This window comes from Amblyomma americanum, chromosome 5 (assembly GCF_052857255.1).
Source record: "Amblyomma americanum isolate KBUSLIRL-KWMA chromosome 5, ASM5285725v1, whole genome shotgun sequence".
Classification (NCBI taxonomy): domain Eukaryota; kingdom Metazoa; phylum Arthropoda; class Arachnida; order Ixodida; family Ixodidae; genus Amblyomma; species Amblyomma americanum.
Window position 1 is genome coordinate 65,574,610 of NC_135501.1, and position 19,358 is coordinate 65,593,967.

General features: G+C 48.0%; 1 protein-coding gene and 1 pseudogene across 1 annotated transcript; one reads left to right on the plus strand and one right to left on the minus strand.

The window, feature by feature from the left end:
• Positions 1-1,051: 1,051 nt before the first annotated feature.
• Positions 1,052-5,761, minus strand: LOC144133933 (uncharacterized; annotated as a pseudogene).
• Positions 5,762-8,039: 2,278 nt separating this feature from the next.
• Positions 8,040-12,599, plus strand: LOC144133935 (estradiol 17-beta-dehydrogenase 8-like). The gene is made up of 2 exons (XM_077666983.1): positions 8,040-8,213; positions 12,183-12,599. The coding sequence occupies exons 1-2, from the start codon at positions 8,040-8,042 to the stop codon at positions 12,597-12,599; spliced, it is 591 nt and encodes a 196-aa protein (XP_077523109.1).
• Positions 12,600-19,358: the final 6,759 nt, after the last annotated feature.

Consider the following 19,358-nt stretch of genomic DNA (forward strand, 5'->3'; position numbering starts at 1 on the left):
TGGAAAATAAAACCTGGGACGACGTCCTATCCTACTTCACGTTTGAATGCAATACAGTGGTGCAGGAAACAGCCAAGATGACACCATTTGGCCTAGTTTATGGACGTCATTCGATGACAACACTCGGTGCCGGGCTACCGCATGTCGACAATTATCCAAATGAGGACGTTGCGTCTTTCTTACAGCGCGGCGAAGCTGCACGCCAACTCGTACGGGTTCGAATTCAGAACCAACAGCACCAGGACGCGCAACGCTACGACCTACAGAGGCGGCATCCAGAATGACACCCGGGTGACATTGTCTGGGTTTGGTCTCCTATTCGACGACGCGGACTGGGTGAAAAGCTCTTGCGCCGCTACTTCGGTCCTGATCGAATTGTACGCCGCCTTGGAGCCCTGAGTTATGAAGTCGTCCCTCTTGAGACTCAACAATCTCGACTCCACCACCGGCCCGAGGTGGTCACGTGGTTCACCTGAACCTCTACTACGCAAGAACACCCTAACTGCCCTGCTTTCTTTTCAGCATCGGGTCGATGCTTTCGGAGGAGAGGGCTAATGACGCCAGCACTCGTGCAGACGAACGCGCCTATCGAGAAGAGAAGAACGAAGTGTTGTAGAAGCGCTCGTATTGGACTACGCCGTTAAAACGACTTGTTAAAATGACCGCGAAAACCAAGTGAGCTTAATTTTTCGAGTAGTAACGTATAGTCCATCGTGTCAAATGCCTTAGTTAAGTCCAGAAATAAGGCTAACACAATGCGATTATTTTCTAGTGCGTTCTTAACATAGAAAATTCTTCAAGAAGTGTAGTCGTAGTTCTATTCCTTGTGAAGCCAAATTGCGCAGCATTGTTCAAAGAGTACTTTTCACAGAATGATTCCATAACATATGCAACATGCTTTTTCATATTATGTGATATTGATGAAAGTATCGCGATTGGCCTATAATTTATACAATCAATTTTCTTCCCGTGTTCCTGCAGCTTACACCGCCGTCATCTCTATCCTCCCGATTGGACCTCCAGAGCCTCCGGGACGATTTCCACACCCAGCTTACCCAGCTTTCTGGGCAGCTGACCGCACTGTCCATTCCACACGCTCGCTCTCCTTCTCGTCTCCGGGCGTCACCTGACCAGCGTAATCCAACACCACCTGCTCACGACGGAGAGTGCTGGTTCCACCCCATATGGGACGATATGGAGAATGGGCACTCCGGGTGATAGGAGAACAATGAACGTCGTGTTTCATTCAGCGCTGATATTTTTAGCTGAAGGTGTAGAGGGGTTGGTGTTACAGAAGGCAAGGGCAAAGCATGTGGCAGTGCAACATACACAGATAGCTGGCCCGACTATATCTGATATGATGCAGAGTCGAGTCGCATTGATGTGCTCGGCCCAGTTGTTTCCGTGGAAACTTCCACGTCAACCACTAAAAGCGGCGAGTGGTGTCGTAACGGAGACCAGCCGCTTAATTTTCATTCGTGACTGCACATCTGGCCTGCACTTTCCTGCCGACACTGCGGCAGAAGTGAGCGTCCTCTCCTCACCCTTACATTGTCAATCCCCTCACCGCTCCATTTCACAGCTTCAAGCTGCCAATCTCACCCCCATCGCCACGTATGGAGAGCGCGCACTCACACTAAATTTCGACCTCCGACGTGTATTTCGATGGGTTTTCCTCGTAGCGGACGTGCGCCATCCGATCCTAGGAGCTGATTTCCTGCGCCACTACTACCTGCTGATGAACATGTGCTGCAAGTGTCCCATAGACGCCAAGACTATCCTCACTGTTTAGGGCCTCTCTCTTAGAGCATTGCTTGTCAATATAGCCAACACACCCCCCCTGTGCGACCCTCCTGGACTCGGCGCTGCTCCGTCCATCCAACTTCTTACTGCCCGTCAAACACCAGATTACGTATCACACAGTGATCACTGGGCCGCCCACACACGCTCGACCCCACTGCCTTGCTCAAGACCGTTTCCAGATTGTCCGCAACCAGTTCGAGCACATGCTTGAGCTCGGCATATTCTGACCCTGCTCTAGACCATAGGCGCCACCTATCCACGTGGTGCCGAAGAAATTCCCAGGGGACTGATGACCCTGTGGCGATTACCGCGCTCTCAAACAATGCTATAGTTCCGGACTGCTACCTCCTACCTCACACCGCGGAAGTTCACAGCATCGCTGCATAGCGCCACCATTTTCTCTAAACTTGACCGGGTCAAGGCGTGCCACCAAATCCCCGCGGAACCATCGGACGTACCGAAAAGTGCCATCATTAGAGCCTTCGGCCTCTTCGAACACATTTCTATCACTTGCGCCTGTTGCAAGATACTTGAGCATGTCTTGGCAAACTGCTTATCCGACTATCTTGAGGGCAACAAGCTAAATCCCAATCAGCATGATTTCAGAAGGAGGTTATCAACTGTTACCCAGCTTGTAGAAACGGTGCACTATTTTTCTAAAGCCATAATCGACAGGGATCAAGTGGATGCAGTTTGCATGCACATGTCTAAAGCATTCGACCGTGTCCCACATGATGAACTTATTGATAGGCTGTTCGAGCTTGGAATAAACAGGAATATTGTACGGTGGATACAGGCTTATCTAACAGAACCCAGTTCGTGGAATTAGATGGCGCTGAATCAGACATCCTGGGGGCACCCTCGGGAGTCCCTCAGGGGTCTGTGCTGGGTCCCTTGTTATTTTTATGCTACGTCAATGATGTCGCAGTTTCTATTCCACCCCATGTTACAGTCCGGCTTTTTGCGGATGATTGTTTAATTTACTGTGTCATTTCAAACCAAGAAGACCAGTTACTAGTAAATTCGTCATTGAGCCCTATCAATCAACGGTGCTCACTGTCCAAAATGAAAATAAACTATGCAAAAACTTGTTTGTTCCAATTTTCAATAAAACCAAAGATATGTTTTTTATTATGAAATAGATGGGCAATACATAACTCGAGTTCACCATTTCAGATATCTAGGCGTCACTATAACTTCAAATCTAAACTGGCATATACATCAATAACATATGCTCAAAGGCCGAAACAAAACTGTGGTTGATACGAAGAAAACTGAAGCTTGCTTCGACAAAAGCAAAACTAACAGCTTATCTCGCGCTGGTACGACCGACACTGGAATATGCGAGCGTCATATACGATCCGCACCAGAAAAACCAAATTGACAGGATTGCGAAAGTTCAGAGAAGGGCAGGTAGGTTCATTTTGTCAAAATACAGGTTTACAGATTCAGTGCCTGACATGCTTCATGAACTAAACTTGCCTCAACTTTCAAAGCGAAGGAAGGTTGCCAGGCTAAAAATGTTGCATCAGTTATATAATAACCACTTCAACTTGAACACAAGCTTCTACTTGAAACAGCGTTCCTCTAGAGCTGTGAGATCTCACAAAGATTAGGTTACACCCATGACGGCCCCTTTGAATACTCCTTCTTCCCCAGAACCATAGCTGAATGGAATTCCTTGCCTCAGGAAATTTTACAAGCAGACAATCTACACCGGTTTGAAACTTATCTTAGCGGCGGACGTAGCACCTCCTGTAACAGGACGTGCTACGACCGCCGCTATGGTCGAGGGTGGCGCTGGTGAACACTCTCAAGGTTTGCGTACACCAAATAAACGTGAATACCCACGAGAGCAGCAGATTGGACAGCCGTCGCCGTAGCCCTGGCTTCTTTCAGAGCCGCCGAGCTCAGCTCGTCCTCTCCTCCGCTCTCCATATTTGCCCCGGCGGCCTAAACCAGCTGCGACATCTCTTCCCCTCTCTACTCCCCCACTCGACATGGCGCATGCGCACAGCTGTTGCAGCTAGCATTCGCCGGCGCGCCTCGCCGCCGGCAACAGCAGCTGCTCCGCAGCACGTGACCAACCGGCGCCGCAACCAACGTTACTAGATCCCTTCATTTGTCAAACTCCCCACCGCGGCGGCCGTCGATGTGTGGCCCATTTTCGTTTCCGCTCTCCAGATGGCGTGGCGGCCATGGTTAGCCCTGTGCCCTGCGCTACGCTGCGCGAAGCGCGAAGCGCTGCCGGTTTGTGTATTATAGATGGCTTTCTTTGCCTTCAAATTGTCGTGCACTGCTCCTCAGGTTTTACAGTAATTAGGGACCTCTTCGAACATTGGGGCGAGGCTATAACTGACGGAATGAACAGGAGAAAGCACCAGCAGCGATGCTGCCCCGAAACTCATTCACTGCCGTTGTTTGCATGCATATACTACTCAAAACGAAAAATAAGCAAAGCAAAGAAACTTGCCTTTTCTCAGTAGCATGAAAAGCATTTATTGCCAGGCTCAAAGGACTCACACACAATGGAACTGTTAAGCATTGCTTCACAATAGCTTTTTTGCTGGCTATGGCGACTTTCTCGCGGGTTTGAAGGCGCCGGTTGACATCCCTGCCATAGAAATGCATCCGCGTGACAATGGAAAATATAGCACTTGGCACGTGAACGTGGGCTTGTGCTGATCAAAGCCCAGCCGCGTTAGGTAGCACTCATCAAGCTCGTCCAGGACCTTCCAAAACAGGTCCCCGCAGAGACCTTCCTCATCAAGAGAAAGTGACACTGATTTCTTTACAACCCTCACGAAGTGTAGCATCTTGATGCTGGGGTGTCTCAGGCTGCCTTACTTGAAGCTCCGATACCTGGTCAATTACGCGTCAGATCCGACGACAGGAGCTGCTGAGCTAATGTCATGCAGGCACAACTAGCACTCTGTGCGCTTGCTTACTTTGTGTACAACATACCCAGATAAGTAATAAACAACACTGTGTCATCTGGTGAACGTCTGAAGTAGCTGTGCTCATCGCTCATTTGGTCAGGGGTAACACATGGAAACGTTGTCATTTCCAACAGCCTAGACTCAATCTCATTGCGCAAGCTAGCTTTGTTTGATCGATGAGCCTCTGCAGCAGTCTTCAATGTGTCTTCTACACTGACAAGTACAGCATTCGGTTCGCCTTGAACACTTCCATGTAGTGCTGTCTTGATGGGCGTGTACAGGCTCAGCATTCGAAATATCTGCGAGAAGTTCATGACGGTAAGGTGCGACTCATCACCTCCAAATGAACGAGCGAGGCCAAAATGCCGCTGAAAGAGAAATCACAAGCATTTGAGTAAAAGTGCATGTCTCTAAAGTCCAAACTAAAAGTGAAAAAATTCATGTTACCTCCAACGGGTCCTGGTTAAGCTTGGCGGTGAGTACGTAATATGCGCCCTTGTCGAAGAGATAATTGATAATATCTAGCGTCGACATCAATGTGACACGTAGGGACTCCGTTGTCAGCTTAGAGGCAAAGAGCCTTGTGCCCTTCTCAACTGCATTTCGCTCAGTCACGTTCAAGATTTCCAAGAACTGCTTCATGATTAGAAAAAATTGTCAATAATGAAACCATGCGGCCACGCAAAGGCGTATGGAATAGTATAAGCCTAGGCTTCAGGAAGTGGAGCTGAGCTGCTTGCCTCTATCTCTTTGGAATGGCGCCTGATTCCCCTAGATGGAAGCTTGATGTTGAGCGCATCAAATATGTCGTTCAACATTCTTGTGAAGGCCTCAGTGCCTTCTGAATCTTCTAAGCCAGCGGCTTTTGCTTCCCTGTACACGCGTATTAAAATAGCCGTCCCACGGCTAAAGAACTGCAGAAAAAAACAGTTGCATTTTTTCACATATAAGGAGAGAAAATAAAAACAGCACGCTTTTACAAAAACAAGACCTACCTGTGTAGCTAGTCTGACGCTCATTTTGCGTAGGTTATCAGGGACAACATGTGCTTCGGTCAGTTTTGGCACAACTCGCACATGCTTATTTTTCTCTGTTTCATACAGGGTCACATAATGCCTGAAATTGATGCGAAGGTCGCCTGCCTGGAAGAAACAAAATCCTACTGTTAAGCTGCACTGAACATTTGCTCATGCTTTTTTCTTTACCATTGCGTATGTGTGCTTCCTCAGGTGATTTCGGATACACTTGACGATATGTGGCACATCGCATACGAAGTAGATGTTTTGCGATGGCTCCCATGGATGTTCAATAAAGAGGTGAGGTGCATCCATTTTGCCTGACACTCCAAACTGGCTCCACATAGATCTGTTGTTGCCAGCCCCGTCACTGATCACAGCCAGGACTGACGCATTGTTCTTGTGAAGTTCCAGGATAGCACTCATTATGAGTTCTGACACAACTTTTCCGGGTGCTCCTCCTTTTGTCGCAAACTTGCGATTGGTTGCACCCAGTCTTCAAATAGAGGCACGAACATCAGTACCAATGCGTGGTCGGCAAGTTGATTTGCGTTTGGTGCTGTAACGTCGCCATAGTCCACGAATCCATCCATTTTGCATGAGGCTTTATTGAATGTTGCAAGCGCGGTGCACAAACACTACGCATCTGCGGATACGAGCGCAAACGTTGCCAAACGGACACACTGCCGCTCGCAGCCCACACCAAAACTTTGCCCACACCGGCGGGGTCGGCAGGTTCGACGCCTTGCTGGGAAAACGCCGTCGCGCGCGCCTCCACGCGGCGCGCCACAGAAAGGCTTCAGGCGGGGCTCCACAGTTTGAGAACTGGAAAGAATCTAGTAACGTTGGCCGCCACGGAGCTCAAGGGGTGCCACGCTGAAGGCTCCAATAGCTGGCGAAGTGAAGCCCTCGCTACAAAAGTTTTTTCAACAAACCTTTGATTACGCAGCGGCTAGAGGATCCTTTTATTTTAGCCTTTCTATTCTCACTACCACTTTGTGCCAAAATAAAGAACAGACAGTTATCATTGCGGTACATATAACCAGAACTTCAGAAGGGGTAGGCCATGGTAACGTAAATTAACAGAATACTTTGCGTAGGGTGCCGGAATTCACTCCTATACAAGGTAGACTCTCCAGGAGGCGACAGAAAATGAGGCGAAGGTTTTGGAAGTTGGTGTTACACAAAGTTCACAGTTGGCGCACAAAAGTTTTCTTGGAGGTCCTTGCTCCCATAGAATTTTTTTTTCCTTTTGTAGACGTAAGCGGATTTTTCAGTATTACGCTGATAGCGGCACGTCAGCGAAAAATGTTGTTATTTGGCTGCCTCTGCGCGACGCCCATTAAAGCACAGTGCTTGGAATGCTCGAAGATGCTTACCTTTTCAGGAGACGTATTTCAAGAAATACAGTCTGAAAAAATGCGTGAGAAATCGGCATACGTATGTCGATCAACCATCAGGATACGTCGTCTTGATGGCTCACGCGTGATTCACTAAACAGATTCGAAGTCATGCGCTGCATAGCATGTTTTTTCGTAAGCGCTAATTGCCGTGTTTAAATTAAGCGCCTGTAGTGTATTACCAGTGGACATCCGTGGAATAAATTCTACCAAGACTCTCAAAATGTTTAAGAGGGTCTCACCTTTGCTTTTTTTATTTTTCTAGCGTGATCGGAGTCGGAGGTAACCTTGGGCCCTATTGTATAGGCTGTCGATTTTCTGTTGTCTGTTTCGCGCGCACTAGTTCCTGTCAGTAGTCACGCAGATATACCCGCGGCTTACAAGCGTCTGTGGCAAGCAACCCAGCCATTGGTTGGTTGGCAACCGGATCTCACCATTGGCTAAAATTGGATGAAAAGAATTAAGAGGGGTCACTTAAAATCCTGCTTAAGGGTATGACGCGGTAGCGTAATTATTTCGCATATATGGAAAAGGTAATTTTTTATCTCACATTCATTGATACCCGGGACTCCTTATACCGCTCCTGTCGCAGTGGTGCAGCACTGCCCTGTGATGGCAAGTGCTCCCAGCTGTGGGCCTTGTGCAACCCTGGTTGCTCTTCCCGAGCGACCAGTCATTACCTGCAACCTCTCACGGTGGTCAGGTTGTGATGACGCCTCAAGGTCACGTGACCTATGTGGCCCACCTTACACTTATGTTACACTCTGTGCGCCATTTGCTAAAATCATACCGAATTTTTCTGAACAACGGCGCCTTTAACGCTATCGCGTTAATACGCAGACAATGGTCACGTGCACGCAGGAAACGGAAAACACTGCGGCATGCACGTTGACGTTGGTGACACGTCATCGGTGGAAAAACTTTTCCGCTACATTAGCCTTGAAATCCCGCAACCGCTCAGCATTGTTGTGAATTCCGCCGGAATTCTTGGTCTCTCACCTGTCGCTGATTGTACCGACGACGTGTTTGATGATATCACCAGGGTTAACTTGATGGTAAGTTGGCAGACGTGAAGCATGTCATGACGCGCGAATCGCTGGGCAAGTTGGTGGTTCATGTTCTATGAAAAACCAGCGAAAACGAAGACGTAGGTCAATATAAACGGGTGTGCGTGTGTGCATGCGTGCGCGCGTGCGTGTGTGCGTGTGTGTGTGCGTGCGTGCGCGCGGGTGCCTCCTTGTCCTGCGTCTTCGCTTCGCTGCTTCTTAACGCTGTCCTTAAGCTCCTTAACGCTGTCGCGTTAAAAGAGCACTTTTTTGAAGTGATTATCGCTGTCTTCCCCTTAAGTACGCCGCTAGTATTCAGGAGCGGTGATGCCACTGGGTCTCAAGGTTACGCCCTGACCAAGAGTTAAGTACGTTCTCTGGTACAGATGCGAAGTCTCAGACGGGGATATAAATGAAAGATAAATTTTGGGGTGCAGCTATTTTCGAAAGATAATTCGCCTGTACCTGGCAATATTTTTCAGGTATCGGCATTTGGATATTCGTAAACTATTGTATCTGAAATGTCACGACCACCCAGATGCATACTGCCGTGCATGTTTTTAGCTACACTGGGCCGTTGAGTGGCGTACATTTTCCTCGCATGATTCTTTAGGGAATGTTTAAATTGATCATATCTCACAACTTATATGCGTTGAGCGCTGACAAAATGGATGCTATAAGAATGCTTACTTTTTTAGAGCACCCGCAAGGACAGAGTACCTGATCTGAGACACTAATTGTACGATTAGATTGGTGTCGAAGACCCTGCACAGTGCCTTCTCAGCAATGTGGCCTGTAACAAGGGAATGATTACATTTAACCTTCGCTCAAACCCATTGAGAAACGTGCAAAGGAAAAGGTGTACGGTTGTGCTTATTCTCTTGTAAAGAAATTGCTGTACACAACATGCGCAATTGACGAACAATTCGTGCTTTTTCGCGGCATTAAACCAGGAGAACCGCATTCCTTTAGGCCTTCACTGCGCTAACGAAAAGAAAGGGAATAATACCTATTAGTTCGCACGGTGAGGTCGAATCAATCAACTCGAGCTGGGAACGATGTTACACGTTTAGAAATAAAACGGCAGTAAAAGGTAGTAGCGTTTTCCCTACTTCTGCTAACTTCTTGCACCGCGTTACAGCCGCACTGTCAGCGGAGGTTGTACATGATACAAGTAGCAGGCTCTCAGTGCTATACTATACCATTACTACCTTTAATAGAAAATGTCATATAGCATGCTTGACCGGAATATATGACTATTGATAGCTGCTACACTTTAGACAAAATTGGTGTCTGATGACATGCCTGTCTTGTTGCACTGATCTTAATGTGCAGTAGACAGTTAGTGCAGACGGGGCTAACTAATGCATAAAACTGGAACAAAAACACGCCTTTGGTCCTTTCCTTAAAACGCAGCAAGTTCCTTTAAATATTGTTGATGGCAAATAAAGTAAATAAATGCTTTGCGGTTGGGAAGCATTGCGTTAAGTATATAGGGATGGGCAGTTCTCAGTTGACTGAAATGGTATTTGAATTGTTATGCGCACACTCAAATGCTCGCCTTTTGTAAAAGCCCGGACAGGGAAATTGTTAGGCTTGGCTCTAAACATAATATTTGTACCAAGAACGTGACTGGCACACCCAAGCACGATCTATCCTCGAATATAAGGCTACCTTTTGTTGGACGGCACTGCCGGCAGCCTCGAGGTCCAATTCTGATATTTTCATGTTTGTGTATTTCTCTTGCTTTGCTAGTAATTATATACAATTAGCGGTGTGAAAAGGTGTACTACCCGAAATTAGCCTTCAATTAAATGTACAGCGGATTTTTGTTAATGACTGCTTCAGAAGCTGCAAAAACGTTTACTTACCTTTGCTAGGTGACGCCAGTTAAATTTTTTCCCGAAAGGAAGCGATCCGTTGTAGCAAAGGAAGTTGATCACAGATAGCTAATTATTGTATGTAGTAAAAGTTACTTATGGAATTTGCTTCTACTTCTTTCATGTGGTCAATTTTGCTAAAGGTAGTTGCTGTTACCACCTTCTGGAGGTCAGCTAGAGTTTAGTATAAGCAGTAACTGCCTATATTATAGCATAAGCGGCAAGCATGTTACTGCACACAAAGTAAGTTACGGTGAGTACATTTTCTAAGAGTACAGCTGCCTGCATTCCGAGGGTAATTCCCAAAAGTTAATTGATTTCTAGAAAGTAAATACGCAACGAGGCATGAAATATAAAAGGACATACGTTCGGTACCTAACATAATACCCTCGGGGCGTAACTGTCGCGTGGCATTATAAGGGCACCCTGAGTACACCTGCATGAAGTGACACAGATAGTATGATCAACGTATTAGTGGATGGGTTTAGGCATCATTGACTCTGTAAAGGGAGGGGGTAGGGTTAGAAAGGCTGGTAGGATTGCATGTTAGGAGGACTTTTGCCACTTTCCAGGGTAGCATTACAACAATCTTTTCCGAGGTATGGCTTCTGTTGGAACATCAGACCTGAGAGGGTAGGGGCATACCTGCCAACCTACTATACAAGAAGCATTGTACACCGCGCTCATTGCCAAAAAGAAGTTCCTGCATTTCTCAGTCATATTTGTGTACAAGGTCTTTACTGTAGTGTTGAAGTAACTACACTGTGAACACTCTTCACTCGCTTAGAGAGAAAAATGACTCAACATGTGCTTGCTCCCGGCGTTTGTTGAGGCAGAAATCCCTCTCCTTTTTAGTAAAGTTATCCTAAAGATGCATGGAGCATAGCACAACACGTTTCACTGCTCCATGTTCGCACTTCGGGATGAAATTTGCTTTCCGGCGAAACCTTAGGTACGGCCGTGGTTTTTTTTTTTTTTGTCAAGCAGAAAACAATCTTTAGCTTCTTCCCTTCCGCTACCTGAAGGTAAGAGTAGTGATCTAGACTTTTGTTTTGAATTCCTGTAGATTCAGAAAGTGGCGTGTCGGGTTAGAAAGGCTCCATTGCTCGTCAAGAAAGCTTTCCTTTGATCAAGTGTCGATTGTAGGACCTTTCTGATTATTCACGGCGCAGGAGCGTCTTTACATTGCACGGCTACGTGAGTTGCGATATTAAAGCAGCGTGCACGAGCGCGTTGGCGACCTCTACGCCCGCCCTACACCGCTGTTTGGTATGCATGTCCACTTCCTCATTTATCCGCCTGTCACATCCTGCGACGTGTTTCATATGGAGTTCACATGTTCAATTTGGCCCTTCTCCTTGTCCTCAGAAAGGTCACAAATGCAACAAAGTGCTGCCATTTAGGCTGAGCTCGCATGCTCCGTTACCACTTGTTGCTCAGGTCGCGATCATGTCCAACGTTCGTAAAAATATTTTGAACATTCCAAGAATTTTAAGACCCGTAATGAAAATATTGATGGTAGTGGTCCTTGCGTCCGATGTGTAGCAAATGCTTTCAATGGTTTTTCTTGGCTCCCATCGAGCAGTTAAGACTACGATAAAGAAAAAATAGCGAACGGTTTGGACGATCGCAAAAAAAGTTAATAGCAAAATTACAAGCCTATGGACCGAAGATCTGGGGATATATTGATTGTGATAGTTAAATCTTTCAATATATGAAAAAAAGTTGCGTTCCTAAACTCTTCCTGTTCAAAAATTACTTTGTCCAGCATTGCTGGTTATGTTCTGCTCAACGTTGTTCGGCGATAGGCTGGAAAAAAAATCTCCAAACAGTCGTTATTGGAAACGCTGGAGATAGAACAGAAAACTGGCGCATACCACAAGAATATATGCTGAAGGAATCGTCAGACGACGCCAGTCCGTACTCTTCCAAACTCCCTTTGCACCACCTTCTTTTTTGAGCAGATACCCAGAGAGCGCTACGGTTCGCATTACTTTATGACAGCAAGGGTATGACATATGTCAGTCGTTTAAACTGCTTTGCCTGTTTAATGCTTGAAAAATCCCTTAAGACGTCCTGTTACGTTGTTCTTTTTCAGGGCGCTTTTGCGGTAACTCGTGCAGCCAGCCGGGAAATGCTCCGTTCCGGCAAAAAACTGCCCGAGGGAGGTGGCGCCATCATAAATGTGGACAGCACGGGTGCCAAGCGCTTCTGTGAAGGCTTCGGACCGTATGCCGCTTCCAAGGCCGCCGTTGAGGCGCTCACAAAGTCAGCGGCGAAAGAACTGGCGGCTCACGGCATCCGATGCAACACCGTGGTACCGGGGCTGACGGAGACCCCAATGATAGGCGATTTCGACGAAGACAGCAGAACCACTCTGACGTCCGAGGTGCCGCTTAAAAGGGCAGCCAAGCCACACGAAATTGCTGAGGCAGTCTTGTTCTTCTGCTTGCCTAAGTCTAGCTCTTATATCACCGGCGCATCGCTGGTCGTCAGCGGAGGACAGTACATGTGACTTTGCTTCTGTGAACATTAGTGCACTGACATACCGGTCGCGGTTATAAAATGTAATTCGTTTTAATATTTCCCGTGGTTCAAATGCATCTGCTAGTCTTAGCCTCCGAATACGCTTTGAACACGGCGATTTATTGGAGGAAAAGCGGCGCCCCGTGAACTGATAAATTTTGATTTTACGTGTAAGAATTTGCTCTAATATACCGAGAAATAACTTTTCCGATTTGTACAAGCACCGGAGGAGCTCGTGATGGTTAGTTTATGCCTTGATCAAATACATAAGGCTCTCCAAAATGCACGTCGCTTTCAGTGATCAGGCGGATTTTAGAGAAGGCAAATAGGTGGTTTCATATTTTTTTTTCCTCAGGGCTCCAATAAGATCCTACTTGGCGCACAAAATATAATGTGACCACCTTATCATCGGTTGCAAATGCAATAGAAGGCATTCACGTGATGTCACCGGCGCCATTATTACGTTCAACCCCCCGCTTCAGTTGTGTAGGACGGAGAAGGGGGATTAGAGGATTAGACACGCGTCCTAGCCTTTCGTTTTGCTGCATGGATGCTAAAATGGCGGCCACTGTGACCGTGACTTAAGTGCATACCTCCTATTCCCATAGCCTGCAGTAGTAAACAATAAAGAATCAAGAGAAGGCCTTCAAGAGATCCACCGCGGTGTCTCAGTGTTTTTGGCGTTCATTTGGTGATGCTAACTTCGTGGTTTCGATCCCGGCGGTGGCGAAACGTTTTCGACGGACGCGGTATACAAAAATGCCCTTGTGTTTTTCGATGTCAGAGCATGTGAAAGAGCTAGGTAGTCTAAATTATTCCGGAGCCCTCGACGACGACATCCCTCGTAACCAGAACGCGCTTCGGGACGTTAAACCCCACAGACTGCTTACAGACCTTTGGAAAGCGCCAATTACAAGATCACGGCAGACGCAAACACGCACCGCTCCGTCTATTGGACGCATTGTTCGGCCGCAGTAGAAGAGTCAGCTTGCGTTGCTATGGTGTTTCACGACTGCGGGTGGGGAGACAGGCCAAACTTTCTTTTCCACATGACGACGTGATGATAATATATCATTCTGTTAGGCAGTACTGAGATCCTGACAGCCCAAGACCCAACCCGAAAGCTCCGAGTCTATAGTGTGTGCTGATTAATTATTTACAATGCCCTGGTGAGCTTCTGCGTTATAGTCTACACAATAGCACGAATAAAAATGGCATGCCAAAAGTTTATTCTCTCTGCTCCTTAGAGCCACAAGCGCAGGTTGTATGAATGGCAGCGAGTTTCTTTAGAATTCTTGAAATTTCCTACCATGCAGCCCCTTCACTCAGCAAAACCACGTAAGCTACCATGCTTTCTCTTAACGTATGCTCCTCTTCAACGAGCAGGTAACGGCAACGGTGGCTTAGCTGTTTGAACATTTGCCTCGCATGCGGGAGGTGTGGGGTTCGATCCCCAGTTCCGCCTGGTACACATCTGATATAAAATGGGTACAAACTTTCCCCTGCCTGGTGCTCGGCTTCTTTAGGGTGAAATGCTTGGAAAATGGGTCTTGAACCCCACCTTCAGTACACGAAAAAACTATGTTCCATGGCGCTCACTGGCAGCAGATGCCCTTGCGTAACATGAATTCATCACCATCAACGAGCAGATACACAAAGGAAAAACGTGGGCAAATGTTTCTATGAAAAAATTCACATCAGTGTCTCCATAAACGAAATCCAGGATGATGTGTGTTTGATTAAAACTTCAACCAGATGTCAACAGTAATTGAATATTTGTTAAAGAGACACTGGGAACAGTGCCGCCGCTTTGGCTCAGAGATTATTGTGCTTGGCTGCTCACCCGAAAGACGCGTGTTCGGTGCCGGCCACGGCGGTCGCATTTTGGCGGAGGTGAAATGCTGCAGTCCCCTGTATTGTGAGGTGTCAGCGGAAATTTTCCGTGGCCCTCCGGTACGGCGTCTCTCGCAGCCTGAGTCGTTAGGGACATTAAACTTCATTAACCAATGAAACTAACTAGAACTGTATACAACTACTGTTTTCCATTAAAATATATTGTCAGGCTCTTTCTGGCTACGTTGACGTTTGACCGGGAGCAAAATGCGCACCTGTGGGCGAGCAAATTGGATTCAGAAATCTTCCCGCTTGTGCATTCTAACTAGCGACAAGTTTATCGAAAACGGCGCGTTGCCACCGTAGTGTGTCCGCTAGGATCTGCGACAAAAACCCGGTGTCGATGCAAGAATTTTCTTTTCAAAATGGATCTGGCATGACGGCATTTGTATCGCTTTCTGTGGTGTTTTCTAGCCTTTAAAAGCTTCGTCTTCGGCTAGAGTGGTTTTTGTGGTTAGAATGCTGCACCGTATCAATACAAACCACATTCAATTCATCCTCAGTGGTGAAACCAGTGAGCTTAAAAGAGGTGCACCACCTTGAGCTCTGCAACCTTCTCATAAAAATTAGCAGCCTCAATCATCTTCTAATGTATGACGTTGAACTGCGAACATCCTTTATGCAAAGACCGACATTTTCTATAAAGAAGCTCATTAGCATTAGCCCTTTGCAGACACCGTAAGAGATCAGAAAACCACTACCTCTGAGTTCATTGCCCATATCGTGCCGCAGTAATGACAGCATTTCGACAGCGGCAAATTTGTCCCTAATCTGAAGCTTCCAATACCTTATTTCATACACCTTTCCAAGCTGCCTATTAACGACTCACACGGATACAAAAGAATATCTCCACCGCGGACACCACTGACGCACACTGCCGCTAGCCATAGGAGGATATGAGTACTATAACATAAATCTTGTCTCCATTGAGCATTTCATACTCTGGCAAGGATGTCATCAGTTTCTTAATTATAAATTTCCGCTTTAAATAGCAGTCATTACACTACGAGTGTCATATAGAATAGAACATATATTATATATAGGCTATAAACCATAAATTTCAGATGTGCCTCAGAAATACTGGAGAATTAAATAGTAGCCAATCGGTACATTACAGAGGCTGCCAATGCTTTGCTTTGCTTATTTCCAGTAGCTATTCGCTGGCGTAGTGCGCAACACCCCCCCCCCCCTCCCCCCGGTAGTGTCAACGAGTTTTTGACGGGGGTGGTAACAGGGCAGCAGGTTCTTCAGCAGTGTTCCGCCGTATACGATAGGCCAGTACTTGCTGCTTCAGCCACGGAGCTGTTTCCGCATTCGAACAGAAGCCCTACCTGCTCCGGGACATGATCCGTTCTATTGTACATGAAGAAGTTTTGCGGTGTGTCGCAGCCAACGGTCAGCTCTCTTGCTAGCGTCATCCGCGAGGAGGTGCAGCAAGTGATGAGTCGTCCGTTACTGGGTGACAACCCTCAGCCCTTCCGGAATAACTTCCATTGTCCGACATACGCTGACGCTCTGCGACGGCCTGCCTCAGCTTCTGCGTCCTTTGTTCCCGACCGTCACGTCCCGCTACCTTCAGTGCAGCCGGCGCCATACTTGCCGAATGATCGGCTACCTTTTAGCAAGGCGGACGTCTGGTGTGGCCCCGAACGAAGGCATTTGTGCTTCTACCGTGGAGAGCCGGGTAATCTCTTCCGCCAGTACCCATATCGTGAGCTCGGGCTGCAGGGTTTTCTCGCCGACGCGCCCACGCGCCCACGCTCCCATTTGGTCAACGAGTCCGCGAGATTGAAGAGTACGTGTTTCTGCAGCGTCTGCCATCCTGAGAACGACGGCAGTCAAGGTCGCCGTTACCTCGCCGACAGTCGCTATCACTGGCAAGCCAGCACTTCTCACGCCCGACGCAGGGGTGGTCGCCGATCCCTCGCCGGAAAAACTAAATAGAGCGACTTCCTGGGGCGGGGTCGCTGGAACTCGACGCGCTTAAGACCCCCCCCCTCCCCCCCCCCCCCCCCCCCCGACACGGACATCGGCTGACAGATTTGATGACGTCGACGACCACAGCTTCTGAATATGAGGATCGGTTTTCACTCCACATTCTTGTGCTCATCGAAAGTCACAGCATTAGCGCGTTGCTGGACACCGGAGCCAATCTTTCAGTTTTAAGCGGAAAACTGGCAGCTCTTCTAAAAAAAGTTACCACACCATGGTCCGGCACGCATGTCCGCACGACTGGCGGACACATCGTCACTGCGCTTGGCCAATGTACAGCTCGGGTCCAGATCTGCAACTCTACGTTCGTTGTCACTTGCCTGATTATCCGTGATTGTTCTCGTAGCTTGATTCTCGGATTTGACTTTCTCCGTGAGAACGGGGCCATTTATGATCTCCGGCAGCACACAGGAACTTTTTCTACAAACAACGCCGATGACATTACTGACACTCGCCCATGCAGCTCCGGCCTTCGAGTTTCCTCCGAGAGTGTTTTGATTTCGCCACGCGCCAGTGATTTTGGCAGCTTCGAATACGATGGGCTCCGTGACGGGACTGCACTCGCCGAGGGCAATCATTCACTGCTGGTGACGCAAGGCACTTGTTCGGCACGAATCCTCGTCCACCTACATCATGGTAGGTCCTAACTACTGGCTACAAAATTTTACAAGCGAACCTCGGCACCTCTTTCGCACCGCAGCGATCGCGTTCGCCGACCAAAAGGCAAATCAATCAAAATGTTTAGTTTTCAAGCCGCCCAACTAGCCGATGTTTCTTTATGCTTTACGTGCGAAGCCATGGGACTCAGAACATGTCAATCGATCGCACTGACATCAGCTGAGGGCTATCATTGTTTCAACACCGCGCTCTACGTACCTTCCTACGTCAATACACAGCCTGCTTCGTGTCTTATACGAAGGTTCGACAGATGCCCATTATGAAAAACCGCATCATCAAACTCGATGAAACCCTCCCCATGCGACAACAGCCGTACCGTATTGCACCTAAAGAAAGTGGGATCATCAAAACACTTTTGAAGGAGATGCTTAATAACGACATTATTTGACTATCTCAGAGTCCGTGGTCGCCCTATACTTCCAGAGTCCTATACTTCTGGTTAAGAAGAAGAATGGAACACTGCGCTTTTGCGTAGATTACAGATATTTTACACCATAACGAAAAAGGACATATACACACAGTCCCGCATAGATTTCTGGCTCGACAGACTTCGCTGCGCCAAATATTTTTCCGCTATTGATTGAATGAGCGGTTACTGGCAGATTGAGGTTGATGACCGGAACCAGGAAAAAACTGCCTCAAATACTCCCGACGGTCTATATGAATTTAAGTTGTTGGCCAAGATCCACACCGACGCTAGCAACATAGGGCCTAGTGTTGTTTTAGTACAACGCCAAGATGGCGTGGAACGAGTGATTGCTTATGCGAGCCGCGGTCTGTCTCGCGCCGAAATCACTACTCTACCTCGGAAAACGAGTGCCTCGTGGTTGTGGGGTCCACAATGAAATTACGACATTACCTCTACGGCCGCCATTTCGAAGTCGTGACCGTCCACCATTCTTTGTGCTGGCTGGCCAATCTATGGGACCTATCGGGCCGCCTAGGAAGGTAGAGCCTCCGCCTCCAGGAATTTGATTACACAATTGCGTACAAAGCTGGACGCAAGCGCGAAGATGCCGACACGCTCTCCCACGCAGCGGTTGAGCTAACTGATGATACCACGGAGGACGATAGTCGTTTCCTTGGAGTGGTTAGGTATACGTCCGCTGCTATGTGCGAGGTTGCCGCGAATGCCAGCGTCGCGTCACCTCCCCTAATGCCCGCGGGTTTGCTCCAATCAGTCGCACCGCGTCACACACCCTTTCAGCAAGTCGTCATGGACCTTCCGGGTACCTTCCCTGTATCATCGTCCGGCAGTAGGCGGATAGTTGTGGCTACAGACTATCTGACATGCTGTGCGGAAACCAAGGTGATGCCGCGTGGCACATCGTCTGAAATCACGCAGATCTTCACGCGCCACACTGTTTTACGACACGGCGCCCCGTCCTACGTAATCGCCGATCGAGGAACGGCTTTCACAGCGCAGCTCATGCACGATGTACTCAAATTGAGTCACACGAGTCATCGCAAGACTACTGCCTTCCATCTGCAGTCAAATGGGCTCACCAAGCGACTACAAAACCATAGCGGATATGCTAGCAATGTACGTAGACCTCCAGCATAAGACTTGGGAAGAAATCCTCCCGGCGCTGAAGCCGACGACAATTCGGCACCTGGCTGCAGTGGGACTCTCACCGGACAATCCGGATTGCTATATTGCCTGAACACAGTGTCCATATCGACGTTCGCTTCTTGATTTCATCAAATCAGCCCACCTTTTTTCATATATTTAAGCAACTTACTCATCTCTCACTTCACAGTTTTTATGCCCTGAGGCAATAAACATCGCTCCCCCCAAAAAAATCCTCCCGTAAGTGACTTTCATGTACAAAACGGCCGTACAAGAATCAGCGCACTTTGCTTCATTTCGCCTCGTGTGAGTGCACACAATCCTGAATGACATGTTTAAGGGCACTACCGACGGCCGGGCGCTCGCGCCACACGTCAAATAATTTGTAGAAAATGCGGAGACAGCCCGCCAACTCACCCGCATGTACATCAGGCGGCCACTGTGTACAGATGCACGCCGCTAAAACCAGCGACACCAAAACGTCGAGAACCAACCCGAAAGATAGGTATGGGTGCGGATCCCTCTCTGACGCCCAGGCTTGTCGGAGAAACTGCTATGCCGCTACTTTGGCCCCTGCAGAGGGCTGCGACGCGTCGCGGATGTGACTTATGAAGT